This window comes from Saccopteryx leptura, chromosome 2 (genome assembly GCF_036850995.1).
Source record: "Saccopteryx leptura isolate mSacLep1 chromosome 2, mSacLep1_pri_phased_curated, whole genome shotgun sequence".
Taxonomy (NCBI): Eukaryota; Metazoa; Chordata; class Mammalia; order Chiroptera; family Emballonuridae; genus Saccopteryx; species Saccopteryx leptura.
The window spans coordinates 254,458,682-254,478,536 of NC_089504.1; the positions used below are offsets into that span (position 1 = coordinate 254,458,682).

Genomic DNA, 19,855 nt, shown 5'->3' on the forward strand with positions numbered 1-19,855 from the left:
TTGTACCCTGCGAGTGCAGGCCCAAAATAGGAGGCCAGGGGAGTCCTCTGAGGTCCTGTGGTCCCACCAGAACAGGTGACTGTAGGGACTTAGGCTGGGTCCTAGAGAGCAGGGAAGAAACTTTGTTTGGATTTGGAACCTGCCCTTACAGTGGGCCCGCCTCTGTGTCCGCAGAACGCACAGACCTCATTCGATGCTGAGGCCCCGGTGTGAGTACAAAACAACCACTGCGTCTGGTCTGTACTGGTTCAAGTGCTTCCAAACCCTACACACTCGAGTGTCAGCTCATTTGAAAGCTTAAAGGGCTTTTCAGGCTTGTGCCAGCAGCTGAAACTCCACTGTTTTCTTTTTTTTGTCTTATTTAATCTACAGATCACAGAAGAGGGGGCAGACTTGAGTGGGAAACTTTTTCATCTTTCTCATTTAGAACGTTCTTCTGAGATGTCTTGCTGAGGTCTCGTCACGTGGGGATTTCTGTGTTTCTGTAGAAGGCACCCACTAAACAGGTCCCTTATATGTTAAATAAGCAAACAGTTTTGTCTCAAAAGGTTTTATTTGTCACGTTTAAGTTACAGAATCAAAAACACAGACCCAGGTACCCATTTGTACACATTCATACCTATGTTACTAAACTTACAGAGACCCCATCTAATATGGCTGACCTTGGAACGTGGGTTTCAGCTGTGCAGGCCACGTTAACAACGGACTTTTCTCGATAAATACCTGTCCTGTTTCAGATCATGGCTGGGAGGACACAGACAGAGATCTACATCATGTTATGGTTCGAGGGACAAGTGTCTGCAGATTTTCGTATCTGGGGGGGATCCTGGAACTAGTTCCCCACGGATACTGAGGGACAGCTAAGTTTTGAGGAGTCACAAGTTATAAGTGAATTTCCGACTGCATTGGGGGTTGGTGCCCCTAATAATACCCACGTGGCTCAGGTCAACTATATACCACCAACACTACCTCTTGAGTAAAAAATAACACATCTCTAATAAAATAATAAACTTGGTTATCGGTAACAATGCCAAATGTAAGTTAGTCTCACTTTTTTTTTAATCACCCAAAAGGATAGAAACAAATATTTCAAGGGAATAGGGGAATTACCAAGTAGAGATGCAACATGTCCAGGTGAAGGTTTTGAAACATTCTGTAGGAATAATAAATGAACCTGTCAATCAGAGTCTTTGGGCGTGTTAACTATATGAAGGAAACTTGGGTTAGGAGGAGACATTTTATAAGGTTAACTAATTACATTCTAGGCATTTTGTTGCGATGTTTTTGTCTAATAGTACAGCACTTCTGGGTCACACCATATACAGAGTGGTAAGGAGTCAGGGTGCTGCCTACATCTGTTGAAAAGCTGGTCACTAGAGGAGGTATCTGATTCTTAACACTGTGTAGGTTATTTCAACCAAATCCCCAGAGCCCAGTTCTCCCAGAAGAGGGGCAGGTACAGAACACTTGACGTCACCGAACACAGATGTCCTGCAGGTCATGGGGATGGAGCCATGAGAGCTTCCCTGTCTAGGATGTCACTACCTGACACACAGACCAGAGGACACTGAGCCTTAGGGGCCCGAGTGTCCCCTCTCCTGGGAAGTGCTGCCAGTGCCCATGCGAATGGGGACATGTACACACACACAGAGACACGATAGTCCCTATCAAAGTTGGGTTCCTATGAGTGGCTTCACAGTAGCAACACAGAATTCCTCAAATGTCACGTTTCCATAGGAAAGGTTATATTTACACTGTCCGCTTCAGTTCTGAAGTTGGACCCCAGGAGCACGTGCCCCATGCCCCCCATGCCCCCCGTCGCGGCGTCTGCGTAGGGCCCACCGCTGCGCTGAGGCTCAGCAGAGGAGAAGGCCCTCCTTGGCGGCCAGGCGCTGCCTGTGAATCTTGTCCTGCTGCAGCTCCTCGTGGTTGGGGTGCCAGAGCTTGGTGATGACCCTCTCGATGTTGAGGGCATACACGGTGTGGGTGGGGATGACTTCCCTGTGCACCTGTGGCCAGACGGGAGCACGTTTCCAGTTACACTCCAGGGTCCCAATTTTCCCAACATGAAAAAGGTTAGATCAAGAGAACGTGAACACAGAAGACACAGAAACCTATATGAGCTTTAAAATCCTGAGAACCTAACAAACCCCAGACCAGCTGACCAGAAAACAGGAAAGACTGTTCTGAACTAGGAATAAGGGAACAAGGTCGTGTCTCCCCCCCCCCCCCATTCATTCTCTCTTTGGGGAGGTTGCAGAGGGGAATTAGAAAGGACTGTTGGGCCCAGGATTTGGAAAGAAAGTAGGATGAAGGATTTCATGCAAACAATCCAAACTGTGAAACAGCCAGGAAGCGGGAGAGTTACTGAACACCTCTGCAGACCTGGGGAAACCACGAGCCTGGCCGTAAATCTAGGGGAACCCCGTAAGGAGCCAGGAGTTACCTGCAAAGCTTCGAACAGGTCGTACATGTTCACGGGAGGCAGGGACATGGGCAGGGTGTTCCCAGAGCAGGCCAGCAGGAGAGCGGCCTGCTGCTCGGCCTCGTCGGGGTGCAGGTGGGAAGTGGGGTTCTGGCCTGCGTAGGGTGCAGAACAGGCTGGAGGGCTGGAAACAGAGTGTGTTAGGACATGGCACCGGCCGCCCAGGGGGGACAGCTGGGGTGAGCGGAGTGGGAGCGGGCTGCCGGAACACGGCGTCGCCTTCCAGAGATCTTCAGGGGAAGTCGGAGCCCAGTCATTTTCCAGCTAGCGCAGACCTGAAGTGACTGAAATTCTCATTTTTAAAGGCGGCCCATCTGTCGGGCCCAGCGAGGAAACAGAAATGTAGAGCAACTATGTAGTTACCTCCCCCCTTCTCCCTCCCCAGTGTTCAAATGTTTACTACGCTCAGGACTTCCAGCCAAAATTGTTCCAGCCCTTAGAGCGTCCAGTGGAAAGGTTAGATCTTAAAGCGTAACAAGATCTTAATGCAAAGAAAATGAACAAGGACACCGAGGTGGAGAGGAAGGTGGACGCTCCTTCCTGGAACCAACAGGACCACCAACGACATGCCGGAAGCAGGGCTCTGCACAAGGGCGGCCACGGGCGAAACGCAGAGTAGGGCAAAGGACCCAGCTCCAGCCATGTCCCCAACATCCCCAGTCAGGACCCAGACATAATCGGCAGGAAGTTGGGCATAATTTCTGCACCCTAACACAGAGGACAGAACCTGTGTGACTAAAGAACACACAGGAGGCAAAGCCACGCGGAGGAGGTGACGCAGAGCACTACACACAGGAGATACAGCCCGGGGCTCGTGTCCTGAGCCAGTGCGGCTCTGGACAAAGGCGGCCCTGTTCCAGAAACACTTGCCACCCCAGCAGGAGCCCTGGGCGACTGGCCGCCGGGGAGAAGGCCGCACGGGCACCTGGCAGGTCAGGGACGCTGTCCAGGGAATTCGCCACCACAAGGAGCCCTCTTTTTGGTTGTTTGTTCTCTAGAATGACTTACAGATGAGAACAGATGATCCCAAACAGATAGGCCTGCAAGAAACCGAGAATGTGACTCGTCCCCTGTGTAACCCGAACGCTGAGCCTGGTGCAGGGAGCTGCCCTTCAGCGTGAGCCGGCGGTCAGGGTCCTCGGGGGCGGGAAGTGGGCACTGGCACAGCCCTGCCCCGTGAGGTCTACCTGGTGTCCTCCCATGGCTCAGCCCCCCACCCCCACCCCGCACCCTGACTGTCCTGTCATCTTTCACCTTCATCACTCTTGCTGGAACTTCCCCATGACACTGTCTGCTTGGAGCTTGTGTCCCTGTCACTGTAATCAGATACAAAGTCCAGCACTTGGACAAATGCAGTCACTTCAGTCACCACGAGGATAATCCGATTTTTCTTTCCAAGAGGCTTATAATTGGGACAGTTTTTTGGGAAACTGTCCAGGTAGGACCAGACCGTGCATGGTCGCAGGTAATCACATCACCTCACACAGGGGAGACTCGGGGTGTCAGAGAGGTCCTGGGGACCTCAGTCTGCACAGCGGTCACCCCCAGCTGTGCGGTGACGCCAAGCACGGGCCACTACCAGCTACAGCTACAGAAGTGAGAGAAGGTCTGCTGGAGCACCATCCTCCCGCCATCAGAAAACCCAGCCCTGACCCAACAATCATGGGCCACATGGCTGACGGAGGGCCGGGCCCTCCACCACCGAGCAGGGGCTGCCCACGTGGGAGCCTCACACCACAGACAGCAGCCAATTTCTAATAGAAAGTCAGCAACTGGCTAGTGACCATGCCAGGAGATGATGCAGGAAAGGAGGCTGGGCCACACTCCAGGTCCCTGGGAATGACAGAAACGCAGACCCCGATACCTCACAGTGGTCCATGACTCAGAGCCGTGGCACCACCTGGCAGGGACAGGTCTGTTCCAATACCTTTCTATGAGGTTGTTGTACACCACGACGCTGTTCTTCAGGTATGGCTGCGGGGTCACGTTGCTGCCGAAGGCGTATTTAAAGTGACCGTCGCGTAACCGATAAGCTTTCCTTCTCGACACGACCGATGCCAGGATATCTTTGAGGTGGTTCTGCAAAAACGAGGAGGAAAAAATAGCACAAAGTCCATTTAAAAGCAAGTCCTAGAACTTCCATTGACCCGGTCACGTTCACAGGCATTTTAGTGGACGAAGGTGGGGAACAGGCTGGCCTGTGCGGGACCAAGCAGATGCTCACTGCAGAGCAGGGCCAGGCCAGGCCAGGCTAGGGCGCAGGGATGGCGGGGGGAGGGGGGGGGGAGGCACTGTTTCTACTCTGTTCTTTTGAAGATGAGCTTGTTCTACGTGAAATTTGTTGTACAAGGTTTTATATCTCTAAATTGGCTCCTCTCAAAAATGCTCAGCTAGCTTTAAATAAAAGCACAGAACTCAGTGAATACTTTTTTTTTTAAGAGGCCGCCCACCTTGAAACGTGTTTTAAAATGGGACAAAAAGTTTCAAGAGCTGGGATTTACTGGGTCTAGTGCCCAGTCCCCTGAAGTCCTCCCAGGAAAATAACCTTGGCTCTCCAAGAAGCCACATAAACAGACATATAGGACATAAACAAAAAGTTAGGTATTTGGTATCTCTTCACCTTCGTGACAGCCAGGTGCACAAGAGAGGGTTGGACATTTTACAACAGACCATGTCCTGGCCCTCCGTTACTAATAGGGTCAGTCAGGGACAGGGTTTCAGTTACACCAGTACGACCATCTCACCTCGGGACTGGACAGTCCAGTGTATACTTTCCACATGCAGGATTCATTTACTGTTTTGTAACCTACAGTCTCTGAGGTACAGCTGAGGAAAGGGGCCCCGCCCCCCCCCCAGAGAGCCCCTGTGCCCTCCAGACCCCCGTGTGGATTCTGTTTGATGACAGAATGGAACCACCGAGTGGACAGACGGAAACGTGCTGAGGCGAGAACCCCACCGCACAGACCCGAGTCCAACGCTCTCCAGATACAGAACACAGCAACACCCCCTGATGTTCACCTTTAGGATTCTCGATCTTAACTTTTTCCCCTTAAAAAACTGTTCCCTTGTTGACAAATTACACATCGACTCAAACATAAGGAACCCTTCTGAAAGCTCCGTCTCTTAAGTGGAGGCACGTGTTTGGAATATGACACGTTTCTCCCTCAGAAGAAAACAATGCAATTGTTGACAATTCTGAGGTCAGAGCGACATCTGGGATCTTGAGCAACTTCCCGACAACACTCACACACACACAGACTCACAAACACACTCTCATCACATGCAACCTGTACTAGCTTTCTGCCGCCAGCAAACCCACCTCCACCGCATAGACCACGGCCGACACTGCCTCCTCAGTGACGTTGTCCAAGCCGTGCTCGTAGGCCGTGACAATCATCCTGCCTTCCAGCTGACCCCGCGTGGGCAGCATCATTGTGTGGGAACACAGTTTCAGGTCATCATCATCTTGGGGATCCTTTGCCACAAACTGCTGTGCTCCTGACAGGGGGTTCTGAGGCTGGAATCTGTGCTGGGTGAGAAAACTCTTCAAAATTATTCATTACAGTGGTGAGTGACCAAGAGATGCCAACGTACTGGGGAACCGACACACTGGGTCCAACGGCCCATGGAGTCCGGCCACCGAGACCATACCACAGGAGTTAAAACAAAAAGGGCAACTTGTCCCGGGCAAACAGCCCCAGATTCACACATGCCACGTGAGATGCAGGTGAAGGGGAGAGACGGAGCACGCATGGTGGTTCATGCTGATGATTACCATCTCCGCGTGACAGCAGACAGTGCTCTGTGCTAAAAATAGCGCTGAGGGGGGAGGTTTAAAACTATTTCCAAACAAGTCAGAGCGTGTTCAGTGTCCTTGAAGCAAGCAGGTTCTGAAAGTGTAAGTATGTATATAACCAATCCTTCAGGTAAGCCCCAAGAAGCTGGGCTGACCCACGCAACAGTGTAACTACTTTAAGTTACTATTATCTTCTGCTTAAGAATCCTCACCCCAGAATCCTCACAAGACACAGTCATAGTAACTATTTAGAATCATGTTTGCTCCTCCCCACCCCCCACCCCCAACTCCTGCTCATAACACTTGAGCATTCCCGTGGGGAGACTCAGGGAGCCCGGTTCAGTCTCCTTCACCGGCAGGACATCTGTGCCTGTGTAGCTTTTGCTTAAGCCTGACATACGTTTCACAGTGAAATATGTTGGATGTCTGTATCACAAAAGCAACACTTGTTGATGCTCTGTTTAAATCTTTCGCCTTTTACAAAAGCAACACTTGTTTTTTCCATTTTCCAGGCAAAAGACTGCATTTTACATCGACCACGTCTGTTTCTGAACTGAGGAAGCCCCCCCCCCCCCGGGGATACCGATGCCCTCCAGACTGAGTGTCATTGATATAAAACGTATAGCCAAGGTAGAAATGAATGTTTGTTGCTGTTAAACCATAAAACTATCGATACTCAGTCAAAATCTACAGATGGGATACTTCTGAGAAACTTGGTTCCTTAGAACTAGCCTGGAAAGAACAAGTTACTGCAGTGTGTACAAATCTTACAGCCAAATGCCGCCTGTGCCTTCGCTGCTGGTCTCCAAGGCCAGGCCCAGCCGGGCACTGCCAGGCTCCTGGCAGAGGACCACAGGCCTCCGGGACCCGCGGAACAGAAAACAGAAGTCACTCCAGAAAAATATCTCAGAGGAGAAAGAACACAGGCCTAGCTCTTGAATCATTGAAAAGCCATGAGGTACTAATGATAACATTACTACTTACGCAGTAACAAACCAGAATTATAAAAATTCAGGCACCTGGGAGCCACAAGCTTTGAACACCTTCACCAACTTCACAAAAGGGAATATATCTCCCCCCCATATTATGCCCCCGTTTTTCTCAACTCTATTACCGGTAACAATATTCATTTAAAAACATAAACCAGCCATTATCAGGATCTACTGAAGAACAACCTACATCAAATTTCTGACGGACAGAAGAGAGCTTCTTCCTTCCCTTCGGTTTTCCAGGTTTGGCTGCAGAGCCCCCAGTCCAGGGCAACGAACCAGCACCCTCTAAGAGACACAAAATAGTGACCATCAGAGAAAATAATGACAACTGATAACTGCTCGGTCTGTCTTCATTTGGGGCTAAAAAAAAATAAGGAACGCTCACATAATGTAAATAAATGATACTTAAAGTCAGATCTTCTCTTTCTACTTCTCTAAACAGAACCATAAACTCCCTCCGCTTTTTTTCCAGCTGGAACCAGACTGTGCTTTTAGGACTGGCCTGTTCTGCATGCTGCCTGCTACTGTTGGCTCAGCAGCGGCAGCAGTACTGTAAAATCAGAATGGGATTCTCCGGTCCGCGATGGTGAGTGGAGTGCGTGGACTCGCCTCTTTCCCTCGGGACCCCACTAACGTGCTAACAGAGGAGAGTATGGAGCACGCAGGCACACACAAGAGGGAGATGACAAGGACGAGTGTGGGACAAGATGAGATCACAGCAGATTTTCAGGGTGGGCTATGAAGGCGCTGACCCCCAGAGCGGACACGTGCTGGCCACGACCCAGGATAGCAAAACAATATGAGGGATCTAAGAACAGGCTGGTAGCTGAGGCTGGAGAATCAGCCTCCCGGGAGAAGTCTGCAAGGGTCTGGACTTAGAGAAGGTGAGTGCAGTGAGCACCAGGAGGGGTCCGTTAGACCAACATTGATGGAAGGTCTACACTCAAGCCATCCACACAAACCTCTCCCCTCCAGGATGGGCTCGGCAGAGAGCAGTTCAGGGCGCCCTGTTCAGACTCTACCAGAACAGACAACAAAAGAAATTGTCTTCGAGAACAGGTTAGGGTGGGAAAAAGCTGCCCATTAAAAGACCTTCTCTGCTGTTCTTTTTTTTTTTCTGTTCTTTTTAACATGAACATATAATTTAGTGCTATAAGAAAAAAAATCAAAGTAATACAAGCTCATTATAGTTCACTTGAAAAAATACCCCTCCCTCAATTTTTTTTTAAGAAAGAAAAAAATCACCCATCATTCCTAGCAAAACATTGTATCTTTTTTGATATTTTTTGGAAGAATGAGTTTTTAAACCTTTGAAAACAAATACTCCAAAGTCCCTCAGTTTAAAAAGACCTGTTTGGGAAGTCAGATTCCTCCTCCCATCTCTTCAGGGGTCTCCCGCAACTGGACCTTACTTGGGAAGACCAGCCAGCCTCAGAGGACTCCCCAAAGAAATCTCTCCTAATGAACGGAGCTGGGCCTTAGGGGACGCTGCCGTCTGGTGGCCGGAGACTTTGGGTGAGGACCAACGGTGGTAGCACAAGGAGAGCTCTGGGCAGCAGCTGGGTGCTGGCTGGGAGCCAGCACTCCACACGTTGGTTGGATGGGGCCTCCCGTGGTTACTTTGTTTTGTTTTCTCTGAAGCCTGTTTCCTAATCTATAAAAAGAGGCTCATACCTCCCTGAAAGGTTGTTGTGCGGATGAAGGATGAACGTTAAGACACGAGCGTGTCCAGTCCAGCCTGGTGCAGCCAACCCCTCAAAAATTACTACTGCCCTGGCCGGTTGGCTCGGTGGTAGAGCATCGGCCTGGCGTGCGGAAGTCCCAGGTTCGATTCCCGGCCAGGGCACACAGGAGAAGCGCCCATCTGCTTCTCCACCCCTCCCCCTCTCCTTCCTCTCTGTCTCTCTCTTCCCCTCCCGCAGCCGAGGCTCCATTGGAGCAAAAGATGGCCCGGGCGGTGGGGATGGCTCCTTGGCCTCTGCCCCAGGCGCTAAAGTGGCTCTGGTCGCGACAGAGCGAGGCCCCGGATGGGCAGAGTATCGCCCCCTCGTGGGCGTGCCGGGTGGATCCTGGTCAGGCGCATGCGGGAGTCTGTCTGACTGCCTGCCTCCCTGTTTCCAGCTTCAGAAAAATACAAAAAAAAAAAAAAAAAAAATTACTACTGAAGTCATCTTTCCTGCCCAGCTTAGAAAAACAGAAGACTACCCACCTGCAAGGGTTACAAGTACAAAGACCTACATTTTCAGATTTTACGTTGAACAGAAATCACCTCTTTGTTGCAAGCCAGTAGTAAATACTTTCATTTTGAGAGACTATATTTTAGGTGTTGATGGACAAATAATGTCAGATTCCAAAAATTTCTTCATTTATTTAAAAATAACCAATGTAATAAACATTCAAGACTATCAAAGGCTTCAGTTAATTAAAATCAGCCAGCTATACTTATTAATACCTCTCCATATTTGTTTGACACCTTGTATTTTTAAAAATGTCTGCATTTTTTTTTTATCACCCCGTAGGGTTGATACCACTGTCTCTATTTTATAAATTAAAGCACAGACTGCCCAACCATTAAGTCCTTTCTCTAAGATGACCCTGAACCCAGGTCTCGACTCCGTCATTCGGGGTTTTTATTTCCCATCACTTATCTGTTGTGCGTGTGACGCTTCGGGATACACCTGCTATAGAAGTAAGACCTGATTCTCGTGATGCTGGCTTTCTGACCAAGTTAAGTTTTATACAATGGAGTGGGCTACCTTGATGATCCAACTGGCTAAAGACCACATCTCTTTAAGTTGAACAGGACACAGGAAGCGGGCACTGTGTGAGCCCGCGCAGTGAGGGCACAGTGAGGGAAGGGGGCTTCTTTGAGAGGAGGGAATGGGCTTCGAGAGACCTTCCCCGAACTCCCTGCCACACAACAGAAGTCAGCAGGGAGGGATGATGCAAAAGACTAGCCATTTCTTGATAAACTTGGGCTTTTAATAAAGGAGCATCACAATCACCACAAGACCTTTTTTTTAAAAAAAAAAATACAATGTAACCTACATCAGGAGGGGCGGAGGCATCCATTTCTTAACAAGAGTAAGTTTAATCGTGGGAAAAACGTTTCATGTATCCAGTTGTTAGTTTTTGACTAATTGACTCAAAGAAGACGGTTGAAAGAGGTGGCCTGTACCACTTAAGCTCCAAAAACTGAGGGGTGCAGGGGTGGGTGTTTCTGTCAACACCTATTCAGGCTGAAGTGACAGACTGAGCTCCCTCCCACCTCCCAACAAGCTGCCGTCCACGACCCTGTTTCCCACCAATAATCTGCCCAATACACACGCAGCAGCGCTAACCTACCTTCCAGGTGTTAGTCTCCCGGGAGCATGCACGTGGAAGCCCAGGTTCCCCACATGTTGTGACCCCCACTCCCTCCGCTGACGGAATTCCCTCCCCACACCTGCGGCCCTCCCTGCACCTGCTGCCCAGCCCTCCCCCGCCTCTCCTGACTTCAGTACCTAACATCTACCTGGGGTGGGGGGGTCAGACCAACCGGCAGTGTGAGTCCAGGGGGATCACCTGCTTTAAGGAGGTTCTATTAGAAGAAAGTGGACCTAACTGTAACATTTGTTCTGAGCCCTTTGAAGAGCATTTTGCTTGCAGACACACGAGTAAGTGTCTGTTACAGGAAGCCCAGAGTGTGGGACTTCGCTGCCCAACGTCCCGGCTGGTACTGTCGCTCCCTTACCTGGTGTGGACACCAGAATCTGACACCGCGTGAGAATCGCCAGGAGGAACTCATTGTGAGAGTGGACTGGAACGGAAGAATGGTACAGGTCAAAGACAAAATATTTACAATGCAAGACCACTATTTTAGTCTAGTGTTAAGGATTTTACATATCCCTGTTCTGCCACTCTTTATACTTGATTTTAAATATCCACATTATTAAAGGGACCTTACATAAAAATAAAACCTAAAACCAAGGATTGTTTTCTTTTTTAAGTGAAAATATTTCAACTTACTGCAAATCTTGGAAAACTCCGGAGCACAGAAATAACTCCCCAGGTAATTATCTTACCATTGTCCTGCGTGAGGAGTCTGTGAGCTTCAAGGTCAAACTCCTCTTTGCTGATCTTCTGCTTGAACCACAACTTTAAGTTGGCCCAGTACCTGCAGAGGGAGAACCAGTATTAAGACCCAGAGGCTCTGCTTCTTCCCGGGTTCACTGTCCCTGCTCCAACTCCCAGGGACGGACATGGACACTCCCCGGCATTAGGGGCTGAGTTCCCCGCCACCTCCAGCCCAGAATGTGACTGTATTTGGAGGCAGGGCCTTTAAAGAGGTCATTGGTTAACATGGAAGTATCGGGGTGGGCCCTAACCCACTGTGACTGGTGCCCTTGTAAGAAGAGATAGGTCAGAAAGAGGGGGGTCAGACAATGGCATCTACAAGCCACGGGCAGAGGCCCCAAAAGAAACCAACCCTCCTGACACAATGATGTCAGACTTGCAGCCTCCAAAACTGTGAGAAACGAAGGTCTGCTGGGTAAGCCCCCAGGTCCGTGGCTTTTTGTCCCGGCTGCCCTGGCAGACTCATACCCCTGGCATTCAGAATACCAACAGAAGGAAAGTCTTCCCTGAAAGGGACCAACAGGTAGTCCCAGGATCAGACTATGAGCCTCCCTTCCCTTCCTCGCTGTCACCTCCCGAAAGACCTCCTCTTCAGAAACTTACATTTAGGATGTCTACTTAAAAGTATTATTGGCTATAGCTAATGATGCTTATATTGCCTAGCTGAAAGTGGCTAAGCTAAGAGAGATCTTAAAAGTTCTCATCACAAGAAGAAAAAAGTATTAACTAGGTATGGTGATGGATGGTAAGTAGACCTAATGAGGTGATCGTTTTTGCAACCTAGACGTATACCAAATCATCACGCCATACACCCAAAACTAATGTTATTGGTCAATTATATACTTCAATTTAAAAAAAAAGAGAGAGAGATTTATATTTTTAAAATGTGTGTTTTATGGGTTGGGGAGTGGTCTTTCATATGCTACTGGGTGACCTCTCCCCTTTCAAGTGGAGTCCAGTTTTCATCTCACTGGCTGACGTAGTCGGTGTCTAAAACAGCCCACCACCAAAATCCCTGTGGAGAATGGATATCAGAAGTTTAGCGGGATCTAAAAAAACCAAACGCTCATTGTAAAAATAACCGGTTAACTCAGTGGTTCTCAAACTTTTTGAAGTTGAGGCTCATTTAAAATCCTACAAATAATTGTAGGAGCACTATATACAAATTTCTGAGGAATATGTTAAATAATTAAGTCAAATATTAAAGAAAAAAAAAAGTCCAAGCGTGCTTTTATGGTAATTAAATGAAATAAATACAACAAAATTAAATTTATTCTGACATTAAAAAACATTTTTATGTTACATTTTTTGAGTTATGCTTTTTAGAATTCGTAAAAAAGAGGGGTTAAAATAAAAAAACAACCCTGGCCGGTTGGCTCAGTGGTAGAGCGTCGGCCTGGCGTGCAGAAGTCCCGGGTTCGATTCCCGGTCAGGGCACACAGGAGAAGCGCCCATCTGCTTCTCCACCCCTCCCCCTCTCCTTCCTCTGTCTCTCTCTTCCCCTCCCGCAGCTGAGACTCCATTGGAGCAAAGTTGGCCCGGGCGCTGGGGATGGCTCCTTGGCCTCTGCCCCAGGCGCTACAGTGGCTCTGGTCGCAACACAGCGACGCCCCGAAGGGGCAGAGCATCGCCCCCTGGTGGGCAGAGCGTCACCCCTGGTGGGTGTGCCAGGTGGATCCCAGTCGGGTGCATGCAGGAGTCTGACTGTCTCTCCCCGTTTCCAGCTTCAGAAAAATACAAAAAATATATAAAAAAATAAAAAAAAAAACAATAAAATTATCTTTTTATATATATAGATACATTCTTAGTAAGATTTAGTAAATTCGGCCAGTCCTGGCACAAATGTGTTAAGTATTTTCATTCTTGTGTTTATGAGAAACATGAGCCTGATGTGTCCTAGGGATTTCTTCAATGTTTGGGCATATATTTGAAAGGCAAACTCTCATTTCCTCATCAATACATTGAATAATTCCTCTCTTTTTATTCTTAATTGTGTTGAGTGCAGAAAACCCCCACCATACATACCATCTTAACTTGACCCCAAACAAAGGATAGAAGAAACTTGCCTCCAGTCTTTCCGGGGAACATGGAGGGTAGTGTAAACAATACAGCACCACAGCTGAACAGCCTTTTGCAACCTAATCAGGCAAGTGAGGTGGGGGCTTAGGCAGACTGTCAGCTTACAGCCAATTCCCCACACCTCTGTCCCCCCAAAATCTAAACTCGAAAAATCCTGTTGGTTTTTTGATCCCCATTTCTCTGGAATACCATAGGGTGCACACTTTGAGAATCACTGGGTTAACTGGTAGAAGAAGCAAAGATCCAACCTTTTCTAACACAACATTTTAGAAACAGGAGTAAAACACAGGGGTTTTCACATCCACACCCCTTGTTTCAGTGCGTAAGGAAGTGGATCCTGTTTACAAAAGAGGATTTAGCATTACTCAGGGCATGTCTTACAATCACTTTCAGGTCACGCTTGTTTACTTTCTAATGCTCATTTGAGTTCCTAACAGGAAAAAAAAGGCAGAGATTTCTCAGTGAGAGGGTTTAATGCCCTTTCTGCCTCACTGAGCCCCAACCAGAGCTTCCTCCTGTTGACTGATCAGCCTCTGGGGTCTCAGCAATGGATCTCTCTGCACGTAACTGGCCATGGAGGTGCACAGTTGCAGCCAAAGCTTTGGGTTCATGTATATTATTATTATTTTCATGGATTAAAAATCTCAGCCTTAATGGAGTCCTAAGGTTGCCCAAGATCCATTTCATTCAACAACCAAACCTGTTTAGTTCTAGAGTTCGTCACCACGTCTCAGGCAAGAGTCACACGCGCGGTACTGAGAATAACTTCCCAATAGTGGACACTTAAGAGGCCTTTTTTTTAAGGACAGGAACAATTAGGAAATGAAGTACAGATCTTTTCCCAATCTGTTGTATCCAACAAAAGAGGTCAGTAAACGTGAGAAAGACGTCATGACTGAAAAGCCCCTATCAGAAATTTACAAGGTGCAGACATACAAATGCACATCAGGAGGAGTGTGTGAGCTTGTACAAGGCTCTGCAGGGGAGCTGTGCCAACGTGACACTGTCCACCTTCTCCAGCGGCAAGCTTTGTCACCCCAAGAGCCAGCGCTGGCTATCCAGAGTTGAAAGACTGAGACCCCTAGTCCTGGTCCCTAGGGTGGCTTGCTCTATACCCAGAACCAAGTGGCTATTTTCCTCAACAATACCAAAGAACACAGCTGGTCAATCTCTACAAAGGAGAGGATGATGGTGACAAGTCTACGAGGGTCAGACCTGGAGAAAATTAGTAACATGTGACCAAGTCATCCAAAAAATGAAGCACCTATTTGAACATGTCACTAGGGTATTATCCGGCCCCAGCCTTGGCTGAATGGTGAGTTTAACACTCGCCCATTCAGCATCTGAACCCACGATGTTCTTGATGTCCTGCTGTAACCTGGGGAAAGTGTGGCTGGGCACCTCTGGGGCCCTTTGCACCCAACCTGTCGGGTATCAGAGACAGGAAGCAGAGGTGAGGGCCCCAATCCTGCTGTGAATGACTTTGTAGTTGGAGTTACTAACCTCTCTGGGTCTCCCTTCTTCTCATCTATCAAACGGATATAACTGCTCCTGGCTCACATCTCTGCTGTCAGGTTAGAGAAGACAGTACACTTAAGTGTCCGCTACTACTATTCTACCGGAGGGTCTGTCTGCATTCCGAAACTGCCGTCCAAGGCGCACCCCAATGGCGCCTCCGCCTCCAGGAAGCCCTCCTAGGGGCGCCCCGCAGCGGGCCTGCACCCAGGCCTGGAGCATGAAGCGCGCTCCTCCCGCCCCACCCAGGGCAGAGTCCCGGTGCCAAGGGAGACAGGACGGCCCGGCTCGCAGGGCCACAGGTCCGGCGGCCCGCTCGGTGCAGAGGCCCTGCCGCCCGCGACGCCAGGCCGCCCACACCGGGCGGTTGAACGGCCCGGGACCGGGGAGCCCAGCGAGGAGGCCGCTAGCGGCGCCGCCGGGGCTTACTGTTTCACGTTGTCCCCTAGGGCCTCGCTCAGGTTCTTCTTGGCCGCCTCCAGCTCGCTCACAAAGGTCGCCATTGCTCCCAACTCTTGGCCCGACCGCAGACCGCTTGGCCACCGCGACCCACAACCGAAAAACCAACGCAGTGGAGGCCTTGCGCAGGAGGCCCAGCCCGATCCCGCCCACCCCGCCCCGCTCCGCCCCGACGCTCAGAAGACGTCGGTTTGGTTGTCGGCTTCGCCCGCTTCTCCGAAGGGAAAGTGGGCGGGGCCAATGCCAGCTCTGCCCGCTTCCCGCCCTCCAACGGCAAGCCACTGGTCACGTGACCACTCCGCCCGGCGGGCCTGCAGCGCCGCCTGCTGGGCTGGCGCGTTCCTCCCTTTCAGTCCGCCGCCTGGCTCCGCCCGTGGCTCCAAGCCCTGTCAGCTGCATGAACGAGTGTCTTCATCCCTCCGGGTGGAAGAGTGAGTGCAACGTCGATTTTAGTCTCTTCCTCGGCTTTATTTTTCTCCGGGACCTAATCATCGGAGATGCTATTTAATTGAATTATTTTGTTCATTTTACCGGCCTCCTCCAACTGAAAGGTAAGTTCCGTGCAGGCAGGACCTGCGTCTGACTCACCTGTGTGCTCAGGTGCAGAGTAGTGCGGTGCCTTGCGGCACGGAACAGACTCTGCTGAGCGAGTGAAGTGAGTATGAAAAACGGGGGAAACACAGAGAGTAAGAAGAAAAGAAAGAAAAAAAGTGTTTTACCATCCCTCCCAAACTCTTTTACCTGAGACTTCTCCCCCACCGCCCATCATTTAGAATTAGATGCTCCCTTCAACAGTGAATGCAATCTTGGTGGGGTTTTTTACCTTAATAGGACAACATAAATGTTGTCCTTTTAATCCTAATTTTAATGACAGCCTATGAACCCCCCCTCCACACACACACACACACACACACACACACACACACACAGGTAGATTGTGCACAGTCACCTGTTTCCTAGTTGCTAGACTGATTGCTTTCCTGGTCTCTTTGTTAGAAAAGTGATACAGTAAAGAACTTGATGCAGAAAGCTTGTCCTCATGTAGGATTATAGATATCATTGAAACCTGGCCTGTGGTGGTGCAGTGGATAAAGCCTTGAGGTGGACCGCGGAGGTTGTTAGTTCGAAACCCTGGGCTTGCCTGGTCAAAGCACATATGGGAGTTGATGCTTCCTGCTCCTCCCCCTTTCTCTCTCTCTCCTCTCTAGGATAAATAAGTAAAATATTTAAAAAATATATCACTGAAAGCCATCCCCAGTGTTTATTTTCACGTGGCTATTTTACATACATATGTATATATATAAAATCTTGGCCCTGGGGTGGATCAATTCTTCCCAATTCTGTATTTTAGGAAGCTAGAAAGCACTGGTGTTCTGGGCAGTACGATTGAATGTTGATAAGAGCGGTGAGATGTCTCAGTTTGGAGATTTTGTTATTGTTATTTCTTCCAGATAGGATATTTGGGTGCTTTAGACCCATTTAGAAACCACTGCCGAACACAGCAGAAACTCATTGATTGACTTTACCAATTAGCACCGACTCATTAGACCTTCTCCTCTCAATGATGACAGCAAACATGTGAGTTTGCTCTGCTCTTCTGGGAGGTATCTTATAATTCAGCTTTAAAATACTGATATTTTTGGTGAGCCTGTTGAACTTACTGTGATAAAGGTCAGTGGAATTTGTAATACTTACTAGGTGGTACATTTGGGACATACGTGTATGTGTGTATAGTTCTATTATGTTCCACAGCATCTCACACTCAACATATATGTCTGCTAGAATAATATTTTAGGCAATTCTATATAATATTCTTCCTCATCTATAGTATATCCGTACTGATATACAGGTTTTAAGATAAAGGGTATAGATAGACTAGAATACATATAACAGACAAAAAGGATGTCTTTACAAGAGCCACCCAGTCTTTTAAAAAATGAGGAATGACACAAACAAAAGCCATGCTAGAAGGCTTCTTACCTTGGAGGTAGTCTGGGCTCCCAGCCCGCTTGTTCTGTCTGGCCAGAGTGGGGAGTGGCCGCAGATTCCAGCAGGTGGCTGGTGCACTGTTCAGGACAATGGGGGCTGTGACCTCAGGCAGCAAAGTCAACTCCTGGGTTTCAAACCACAAGTCCTGGCTGAATCTCCTAAAACCCACTTGTGGCTTTCCCTCCTTCTGGGGGGTGACATGGGTAGCCTCGTCTCCATCCAGCATGGTCTCTTTATGTCAGCAGCAGCCTCAGTGAGGGAGCATGTGTTCTAATCGCCACCTGCCCCAGGTGCCAAAGATCTCTCCTACGCTGGCCTCCCTCATGCTAACAAAATGGTTTCCAGCACCTTGGAGCAAGCTCTTATCTGCATTCTGAGTAGGGGCCAAAGGCTTCAGCCAAGTGTTCCAACTTTCTGTTTGGCTGGCGGCTTCCAGAGGTATGAAGGGAGTCCTTTTCCAACATATGCAATTTAATAGTTTGCATTTGAAAGAGTTCACAGGTGGGTCCCATTAATCCTTCTGATAGTATGTATGCCCAGAGCTAAGTTCATCCTTCTATCTAGGAGTTCTTCGGGCCATCTGCTCTTTCTCATTACAGAGGGTAGTATTCTTACTATGGTCATAGAACCAAGGGGGGCTTCACTGTCGGGCTCCTAGAGTAAGAAGCAGCAACAGAATGTGAGGAACACCTTCTGAGATTCCCTTCAAGGCACCAAAACACCCTGGGGGGACCTGGGGGGCTGTATCCACAGGTAGCTGCCTCATCATGTCCTCAGATGCTACTTATCGGTCCAACTCTACCCTATAGTCTCCCCTCAGAGCTGAACGGGAGTCCTCTATTCTGTGGATGGTCCTAACTCTAAATCTTATAGTTGTAACAATACTTAATTCCTACTCCTATAATTGGGGAAAGGAAAATGAAATTGCTACAGGATCATTTTTCAAATAGATTTTAAAAAAAACTAGACGAAGTAAATAAGATCATGTAAAAGTCTCGTAGAGTTGATAGATTCTAATTATCTGCATTAAAGATCCTGCCTCTTCCTTCCATTCCCATAATGTTTGTTCCTCCATTGGAAGACTCGCAAATCCAGGAAAAATGTTCATTAATTACCACCACACAGGTATCAAAACATGGTCAAAACAGTGCTCCCTGTTCAGTGTTCTTGGGGTTGCTTAAGTATCTTTCATTCACCAGAACCCTTACGTGCCTTCCATTTCTCAGAATCCTGGAACTTTAATTCCCACAAGCTTCTGAGAAAGGGAAAGTGTAGTGAAAACTCTCTGTGGGACTATTATGAACTAAAGGTTGGCATCCCCCAAATTCGAAAGTTGTTAAGCCCTTGTGTGGCTGTGTTTAGTGTATTTGGAGATGGGGCCTCTGAGGTAGTAATCGAGGTTAAATGAGGTCGTAAGGGTGGGGCCCTGGTCCTATAAGATTGGTGTCCTTCCAAGCAGAGACAACAGAGAGTACCCCCTACCCCCACAAGGAGGACAGGCCAAGTGAGGACAGAGAGAGAGAGATGTGGCCATCTACAAGTTAGAGAGGCCTTACCAGAAACCAAATTAGCAGCCACCTTAATCTCAGACCTCCAGCCTGTGAGGGAATAAATTTCTGTTGTTTAAGCCATCAGCCTCTGGTCCTTTGTTATAGCATCCTGATTAAACTAAGTACAAATATTGATCGACTTACGACCTATGCAACTTACGACCATTCGACTTTATGACCACAATCGCCAGCCACGACTGCTCCGCGTCTGGCAGTGCAAGCGTTGCCCAGCTGGGCGTACGACAGTGCAGACCAGATTCCAGCAGCACTACCACCTCCGTGTGCACCATTTCAACTGTTATCCCAGACTCGGTACAGCAATTTTTGTTTTGTGTCTTGGATATTTTTCATCAAACCCCTCCCAAGATGTCTACCAAGAGGAAATTGTCTTTGCAAATATTAAACCAATTGTACTACTGGTAATACAGTGTTTTACTTAAACCTGACGAATGTAAAAATAAGAAACAAAATAGTGAAGAGATGATACAAATGGCATAAAATAAACAAAGAAAATTATGATATATAACAATAATGAAAGAAAATTATGATAAAATATGACTTAAAGATTTTTATAACATCAGTTCACAGTACTGTACATATAGCCTACTCAACTTATGACCAAATAAATCGTGTTATGATTGGTCTGTTGGAACCAATCGTGGTCATAAGTCGAGCACTAGCTGTACAGCTGACTCTTGAACAACTCCGAGTTAGGGGCACTTAACCCCATGCTGTCAGAAGACTCTGTATTTCTATTTTGATGCTACATTCTGCCCTTCAAATACCCGGATTCCACAAACCGCAGACTGAAAACAGCACTTTCGAGCCCCGGTTGGGAATCAGCAGCTGGGAATGTGAAAACACCGTCCTCCAT

At 48.4% G+C, this 19,855-nt stretch overlaps 1 protein-coding gene across 2 annotated transcripts; it reads right to left on the minus strand.

The window, feature by feature from the left end:
* Nucleotides 1-540: 540 nt before the first annotated feature.
* TADA1 (transcriptional adaptor 1) lies at nt 541-15,560 on the minus strand. 2 transcript variants are annotated; one of them, XM_066371390.1, is made up of 8 exons: nt 15,413-15,560; nt 11,338-11,429; nt 11,007-11,072; nt 7,461-7,558; nt 5,805-6,014; nt 4,413-4,564; nt 2,447-2,609; nt 541-2,009 (listed from the first exon to the last, which is right to left on the minus strand). In XM_066371390.1, the coding sequence occupies exons 1-8, from the start codon at nt 15,484-15,486 to the stop codon at nt 1,857-1,859; spliced, it is 1,008 nt and encodes a 335-aa protein (XP_066227487.1). In that variant the 5' UTR covers nt 15,487-15,560; the 3' UTR covers nt 541-1,856. The 2 variants fall into 2 exon arrangements, with proteins under 2 accessions (XP_066227487.1, XP_066227488.1); XM_066371391.1 differs by lacking the exons at nt 11,338-11,429; nt 15,413-15,560 and having other exon boundaries at nt 5,805-6,009; nt 11,007-11,060.
* Between the last annotated feature and the right edge of the window lie 4,295 nt (nt 15,561-19,855).